The following is an 8,568-nucleotide window of genomic DNA, read 5'->3' on the forward strand; positions in this document are numbered from 1 at the left end:
CGATATCAAATAGAGTGCAATTTTTCAAATGGAAAAAAAAAGATGTGACCGATTCAAAATGCCCCCTACCATGTCAATATGGGAAGGCGCGAAAACCAATCAGTCCGATGATTGCTTGCTGTTTGCTTTTGGGGAACACAAGGGGTGTTGGGCTAATTTCAAGAGGTGTCAGGTTCATTTTAAAAGGTGAGAACAAATACAAGCCTACTACTATAAATATCACGTTGGGTACTTCCAGTGGGTGTTCTGTTTTTGACTTCATACAGGATACATCGTTTGGTTTGGGTGAGTAGTTAAGAATTACTTTTAGTACAGCGAACCAGTGGATTATCAGCTGCGTGCAAACGTTTATGACAAAGGTACTTTGAGGATTATGTCGGAGCAAAGTCGTGGCACACGAATATGGTTTTCTTGCGAAACTAAAATAAGAGGTTATTGCGGAATTCATCTTTAACAAAAAAAATTAATTAATGAGAAATGTGAATGGTTTCTTTCCTTCACACGTATTACCCGAGAAAAACAATTTCCGTCTTGTCTTTCATAACAAAAAAAACGAAAAAAAAACAAAAAACAAAAACAAAAAAAAACGACACAATAATCTACCAGAGCTTTGGCAATGACAACGTGAACTAAAGAAATGCAAATAGTGGTTTGTGGATGAAGCAGAGTTAGACACTGGCTGTCCATCATGTAGAAACAGAGAGTCATTTTCCGGTCTGCTGCGTGGCATATAACCCATTCAGCCATGCGCCCGAGCACTGCTCTGGTGTCAAAATTCATTTCTCTCTAACATGTTCCAACATAGGCTCAAACAACAAGAAAACAGAACTAACTTCTATAGGGTAGCAATGGGTAATTGCAAACAGCGTCTAACTGCGAACAGCGTCTAATTGCAAACAGCGTCTAATTCCGAACAGCGTCTAATTCCGAACAGCGTCTAATTGCGAACAGCGCCCAATTCCGAACAGCGTCTAATTCCGAACAGCGTCTAATTGCGAACGATTCCTGTACCGCCCCACTTCGAAGCGTTCTCAACGGTTGCATTTCATTATTTCACGTCTGCTTCGAACTTTTTCTGATACCTTTATGAATATCCATTTCCAAGAATCAGTCAAACATCGGCTATTTTGGGCTATTTCCGCGCTCTTTCATCTCTTCGCGCACCACTGCCGACCAAGGTTACAAACATGCTCTCAAAATCCTAAAATCAATGGAAGCAAGTTGTAGGACTTGAACTTTGACACAGTTTATTATAGTTGATTTGATTGGATATGTTGGATGCGCATTGCCAGTGCTGGGATGGTGTAAGAAAGCATACTGGTGACAGATCAGAACGTCAGTTTTGACAGGAATCTGCAAGATAGTGTCGTTCGCAGTTAGACCATAAGATATTCTGACGTCAGTCTATTTGAGAACGATGCTGCACAGTTACTAAGTACTCTCAAAAGGGTGTGTTTGTGTGCGGTGTGGGGTGTGTGTGTTAAAATGTCTGTTTGTGTGTCTGTGTGCATGTGTGATCAAAACCAACAATACAACACTCTGGTGCGATGTTCCAATATTGTTATGTCTAATGAGTTAAAGACCTGCTTCTGTTTTAACTGTTTATATATACCTAAAGCCATCGCTCGCAATTAGACTTGCCTGTTCGCATTTACCCTCAGTCACCCGTGCTATTTCAAACGTCGACAAAACGTTGAAAAGAATGAGCAGACGAACTTTTTCCTGGTGCAACCAGTCGGAGAAAGCTTTCAAAAACAAAAGAACTACGTTTCACTATCGAAGTACATGTTGTCTTTACAGTACACATGCTGAGCTGGTCGCTTCGACTGGATCGTTCGCAATTACCCAGACCTACCTAGTATTTCTAGCTGTGTCTACACGTGTCAGTTTGGATGAAAGACCGACCGGTCAATTTCAGTGTGTTTTCTTCGTTTCTCCGCATCAGTAAGGCAGGGAACTATTTCCATGATGAACTAGTGAACTTACTTTCAGATTCCAGTCAGACCAATCCGGCATCCGTAGTGGTCCCCAGGGATAAACGTCAACCGGCACAGCTCATAAGGACTGTCGGCTATCAAGACCATTCAGTGTCAGTGTTAGTGTTAGTCTCTCTGTCTCTGTCACACACACACACACACACACACACACACACTTCCAACGCAACCATGCACACAGCCAACACAGAAAACAAACAACCCCCTACCCCCACTATTTGTGCCTGTATGCGTGCGTGCATAATTGCAAGTGTGTGTGAGTGTGTGTGTGTGTGTGTGTGTGTGTGTATGCATGCGAGCGCGCCCGCGTGTGTGTGTGTGTGTGTGTGTGTGTGTGTGTGTGTGTGCGCGCGCGCGCGCCCGCGCATGCACGTCAATATGCGGAGACACGCATGCAAGCTCAAATATGAAAAAAGAAGCCAACAACGTAACCCACTGGTAAATGGTAAGTGTTCCCATGTTCACACATCACACTTCATCCCGCATGTCCTTTTCATCGTCTTCATCCTGTGTCTGTTCACAGCAACTACGGAGACGATGAAGATGTTAGCAGTGACCTTGGTGTGCTGTCTGGCACTGATGACGTTTTCTGTGACGTCAGTGAGAGGTGGTAAATGGATGGCGAACAAGGTAAGTTCAGACATGTCTGGAGAATTTGCGTGCATTCTGGAACGGAATACGGACACACACACACACACACACATCCGACATCCGTGGTTGTTTTGAAACACAAGGGAGAAATGATGATCATAATAATAATAATAATAATAATAATAGTAATAAGAATAATAATAATAACAAGATGCAGGATTATATAGCGCAGTACCCCCATCTCAGATGGGGCTCACAGCGCTTTACAATAAAATATACAAATTTAAGACAAAGTGTCGTAAAATATGTACAAAGTCAACAGAGTTACACACGACATTGGCTAAAATATACATATGTAAGACTAAGTGACATAAGAAAAATATGTAAATCGACACAGGCGCCATCACAGTCTCAAATCACACAGTTGCAATTCACAGCAAAACAAAGCACATCACATTTACCATTGTACCAGGGAACCAGGTATCACGAAAAACACACCAAAATCATTACGGATGCATACAATTATACACAAAGAGCACATCCAGCAACAAAAATCACAGCAAGCATATGCAAAATATACAGTTTAAAAAGATATGTTTTGGGCGCTCTCTTGAACGCGGATGTTGGGGTGTAACGGAAATGTGAGGGCAGTGAATTCCATTCTTTAGGTGCAAGAAAAGAAAAGGAACGTTCACCATAAGTTTTAGTAAGAATCTTTGGAATGGACAATGTGCGCTTGTCATTTGAAGAACGGAATTGCCTGGATGGTGAATAGACAGAAAGTAGATCTGAAAGACAGACAGGACAAGAATCAGTGAAGAAATTGTGACAAAAGACTGAGAGTTTGTATTGTATTCGTGCTTGAATGGGGAGCCAGTGAAGCGAGTAGGGGAGTGATTTGTTGACGTTTCTTAGCTTTGAGAGTGAGTCGTGCAGCAGAGTTTTAAGCTTTTTGAAGTTTGTCTCTTCCAGTCGAGACCAGAATAAGATATAGCAGCTTTTTGGTGGAATCACTTTACCCTGAAGCGTGGAGTTCACTGCCTTATTCCCTGTACGGCTACAGCACTACACACCATCGTCTAGGACATTTCAGAGGCAGAAAGTGTCCTTTATTTTTAGCAGTACCGCTTTAGGGCCTGGATGATTCCTTCGTGAAATGAATAAATGGTGTGTGTAATTGTAGTGAAATTCTTGACATAAAAAGAAATCAGCATTGTCATAATTTACCATATCATTCATCAGATGTATGAATTTGTATATACATGCGTTCTTTAAAAGAAAAAAAAAAGAAAAAAAGAGAAGAAAATACATTTCTTTTCATTCTTGTTGGTTTTTTTGGTTTTTTGACAGAGGGTGGGGATTCAAGATCACACAAATGCTGCACTCTAAATCTAGTGTTCTCAAACAACTCGTCTTCATTGTCGACAAAAGAATAAAATCATTATACATTTGGAGTCCGCCATTTTCATGTATATAAACTTTGAATGCACAGTTGGCAGCATAATAAATTTTTGATACTTTACAAACTTCGTACATTTCATATATTTAAGATCGAAACACACAATTAGCAGTATTATATGCCTTACAAAGTTTGTTGGTATTTTTTTCGGTTTATTTATTTATTTATTTATTTTTTTATGTGGGCTCCCTTGCATAGAATGTTATATTTTCTTTTCAGCATCGTCTTCATTACAATTTCACATGAAATTCCACACCAATAAAGCAACATTGCAATTCACACCACCTTTAGCGATAGAGGCAACACACACACACACACACACACACACACATATATATATATATATATATATATATATATATATATATATATATATATATATATAAAGCAACATTGCAATTCACACCACCTTTAGCGATAGAGGCAACACACACACACACACACACACACACACACATATATATATATATATATATCTAAAGCAACATTGCAATTCACACCACCTTTAGCGATAGAGGCAACACACACACACACACACACACACACACACACATATATATATATATATTATATGGTGACAGTTTACAAGGGTGTTTTTTAGTTAACAAATAATTGACGAACAAGCAGGAAAGAACGTATGAAAACAAACAAACAGCAAACACACACACACGCTTCCATTTTCGGGGAAGTGTCTGGGTTTGTTCCAATGTTTTGTTGTTTTTGTTTTTCACCTGAGTGCTAACTGAATTGGTAGCGTAAGCAGCATTGGCTTGAAGTTATGTATCTTGCGTGTTTGTTAATGATTGACTGATGATTGATGGTTGACTGATTCTTCACAGAAGCGTGACGATGGAGCTGACACAGATGCTGATGAAAGTAACGTCCTGGATCTCAAGGGAGTCGAAGACCTCACTCGTATGTCTTTGCTGTGTTGTTGATGTTGTACCATATGTGTGGCGTGCGTGTTGTGGTGACATGTTCTGTGCAGTGTTGTGATGTGTTGTGTTGTGCAGCGTTGTTTCACTGCATTTCGCTGTTCTGTGCTGCGTCGCATGGTATAGTGGTATATTGTGGCTACTACTGAAAAGAAAAACAATGGAAAGTGATTATAATGAAGGAGGGTTAAATATGGTAAATATGTTAGAAATTCAAAGATGCATGCATTTACAATGGGCTGGAAGATTTTATCATGCACGGGAAGAAAACTGGACTATAATACCCAGATGGCATCTAAACAAAATACAAAATCATCGTAAAATATTTATGGTAAACTGTAGAGCAAAGCAAATAAAATTACAAGAAATAGAGAACGATTTTTTGTCGGATGTAATTACAACATATTTGAACAGTAAAGATATAGTAACAAGAGAAGAAGTGAATATCCATAATTTTCACAATCAGATGTTGTTTCACAATAATAATATACAATATAAAGGTAATGTGCTATGTTTTCAAAACTGGATAGACAATGGAATAGAACACATAAAAGACATAATACATAAAACAGAAAAAAGACTTCTAGATTTAAATGAGGTTGCGTTTTCACTGAACCAGGCTAAAGGAATCACAATATTCGAATACAATGCTCTATACAACGCAATTCCATTACAGTGGAAGACCTGGATACAAAACAATGGATTACCAATGGAATCTACTGAAACTTCTATTTGTGATGCAAACGCATTCAATGCAAAACTAAAAGAAATAAAGAAATATCTTAAAAGTAGAAGTAAAAGTACAACTATAGACCTACATATTTGTGTATTTTGGAAGAGGAAATTTGACTTTTCTTTCAATCATAATACATGGATTTTACCTAGGAAAGCAACAAAAGAAGTACGCTTACATGAATTGCAGTGGAAAATAAGTCATAATATATACCCAACAAACATTATTCTAAAAAAAATGGAAGTAGTAGACTCAGAAAATTGTTACTACTGTCCTGGTAAAATTGATTTTATTGAACATTTTTTCTATGAGTGCTCATCTGTGAAAATACTTTGGAAAAACATAGAAAATTTGATACTTAGAAATACTGGTAAGTGTATGAAATTACATCCCACAGACGTTTTATTTGGAATTCAGGATGACAGATATAGCAAACATGACCTTATAAAAATAAATCATATTATTTTGATAGGTAAAATGTGTATCAGTATTGCTAAAAAAACAAAAAGACTGTCTATTTTACAACTGATCTTTGAACAGCAATTCAGTATTAGACATCGATATATTATATAATACCTTATGAATCTTAAAGAAAAGGGAAACAAATCTATATGTAAGTGGGGGGAAAAAAACGACATAGTTATGGAATTCAGGGTATTGCTATTGATTTTTGTCACGGTTTTTGTGTGCGTGTGTGTGCGTGTGTGTGTGTGTGTGATTGCTTAGGTTCACTGTATCCTTTTTGTTGCTGTTATTTTGTTCCTTTCCTTTTTTTTTTTTCTTTTTTTTTTTTTCTTTATATAAATAAAACGATGGTCGACCCAAGAAAGTCCGGGTAAAAAAAAAAAAAAAAAAAAAAAAAAAAAAACATTGTGGCTACTAATATGGCCTGATGCCCTGATGTTTGGTACAGAATGGTTGCAGTGTGTTGTGTTGTGGTATGGAGTGGTATGTGTGTGTGTGTGTGTGTGTGTGTGTGTGTGTGTGTAGGAGGAGGAGGAGGAATTTTGTTTAATGTCCCGTCACACATATCGGTGATCGGTGTGTGTGTGTGTGTGTGTGTGTGTGTTCGTTCTTTAGTTTAGCGTCTTTTCACTATCAGTGATATTAGACAATCCAAAAAAAAAAAAAAAAAAAAAAGTGGGGGAGGGGAGCAGGGAAAGGGGCTGGTGGGAGGGGAGAAGAAAGAGGAAAACAAAGAATTTGATTATGATGGAGAGTGTCTTGCCCAAGTTACATCCCCCACTCTCACGGCTAAAACGGTTAAAGGAATACTGTTGCAAATTCCACCTGGTCTGTGTGAACCGAGTTAAATCAGGAGAGAACGTGTGTGTGTGTGTGTGTGTGTGTGTGTGTGTGTGTGTGTGTAGTGTGTGTGTAGTATGTGTGTGTGTGTGTGTATGTGTGTAGTATGTGTGTGTGTGTGTGTGTGTGTGTGTGTGTACGTGTGTGTGTGTGTGTGTGTGTGTGTGTGCGTGCGTAGTATGTGTGTGTGTGTGTGTGTACGTGTGTGTGTGTGTGTGTGTGTGTGTGTGTGTGTGTGTGTGTGTGTGTGTGTGTGTGTACGTGTGTGTGTGTGTGTGTGTCTGTGTGTGTGTGTGTGTAGTATGTGTATGTTTGTGTGTTTTATCTTCAGTTTAACGTCTATTCACTACAAGTGTTTTTGGATGGAAAGGAGTAAAGAAGTGGATAAAGGAAAGGGAATGCATGTGAATATTAGTGTAAAAAAGTATTCATGTTATGTATCAGAGGAAAAGTATATTATAAGAAAAAGGTCTAAAGAGATTGTGGTCTGTATTGAATGAGGTGTCATGGGAAGGAGAATATGTATATGCATATCAACAAGTATTAACCTACAAGAATGTAAATATAAATAACAACATTGATTATGATACATCAAAGGAGGATACCAACTGGACTGGAGTTTAAAATTTCCGAAAACATTCTAAGCAATGAATAATCATTCAGAATCTTTTCAGTGGCTAATGAAATATTGGAAGAAAAGTCATCAACTACATCTTTAGGAATTAATTGTCTTATGCTCGGACAATAAATGAGTAGATGACTTACAGTTATTTGCTTACCGCATATACATTTTATATTTTTAGAAAATTTTGTACGAAAGGCATTTAAACGAATTCTATACATTAGACTTGTAATTTGTCTTGAATGTGATGCTGGTGTCAAATTTAGAAAATGTTTGGGATTAGCTGCATTCTTTGTGTTTACGCAACATTGGTAATATTGATTATTTGAATCTATAAGTAATTTCTTAAATCGATTTCTAGATACATTTTCTATACAACTAATGTATTCATGTAGATCTAACTGGATATCAAGTTGTTTGTGTGTGTGTACGTGTGTGTGTGTGTGTGTTTGTGTACGTGTGTGTGTGCATGTGTGTGTGTGTTGCTTAGCTGGTTGACTGTTTGCAAAACCTAACTACCGTGTTGGTTGATTGATTGATTGATGGTCTGCTTCCAGCACGCGACGCAGAGAAAACAGACAGCAAAAGAGGATCCTGGTGGGGAAATTCAAAGAGCACGACCAAGACAAAGGAGACGTACAAGAAAAAGACGAACAAGAACAAGACAAAGGAGACGTACAAGAAAAAGACGAAGACCAAGAATAATTGCTAATATTAAATCCAAAAACAACACCGACTCCTGAATTAATATGGAATAAAGAAAGCAACAAACACACACACTCACCCTCCCCTCCACAAACTAAGTAGACAGACATGTTTCTGAAAAACAGTGCTTTTGATCGGCTAGTTTCGTTTGGACTTGTGAACATAAAATTCTCTGTTCGTATTTTCTTTTTCTTCCTTGTCTTACCCTTGGCAATAAATAAATG

General features: G+C 38.0%; 1 protein-coding gene across 1 annotated transcript; it reads left to right on the forward strand.

Moving 5' to 3' along the window:
• Positions 1 to 260: 260 nt before the first annotated feature.
• LOC143276436 (uncharacterized) lies at positions 261 to 8,351 on the forward strand. The gene is made up of 4 exons (XM_076580927.1): positions 261 to 285; positions 2,518 to 2,624; positions 4,884 to 4,959; positions 8,197 to 8,351. Exons 2-4 carry the CDS (start codon positions 2,532 to 2,534, stop codon positions 8,349 to 8,351), a joined length of 324 nt encoding a protein of 107 aa, XP_076437042.1. The 5' UTR covers positions 261 to 285; positions 2,518 to 2,531.
• The last annotated feature ends 217 nt before the right edge of the window (positions 8,352 to 8,568 follow it).

Source organism: Babylonia areolata, chromosome 32, assembly GCF_041734735.1.
Source record: "Babylonia areolata isolate BAREFJ2019XMU chromosome 32, ASM4173473v1, whole genome shotgun sequence".
NCBI lineage: Eukaryota > Metazoa > Mollusca > Gastropoda > Neogastropoda > Buccinidae > Babylonia > Babylonia areolata.

Excerpts from the sequence above, each read along its gene's own strand:
- LOC143276436 (XM_076580927.1), top strand. The coding sequence starts at position 2,532 with ATGAAGATGTTAGCAGTGACCTTGGTGTGCTGTCTGGCACTGATGACG. Across the intron at positions 2,625-4,883 it reads GTAAATGGATGGCGAACAAG|AAGCGTGACGATGGAGCTGA; the intron begins GTAAGTTCAGAC and ends GATTCTTCACAG. Across the intron at positions 4,960-8,196 it reads GGGAGTCGAAGACCTCACTC|CACGCGACGCAGAGAAAACA; the intron begins GTATGTCTTTGC and ends GTCTGCTTCCAG.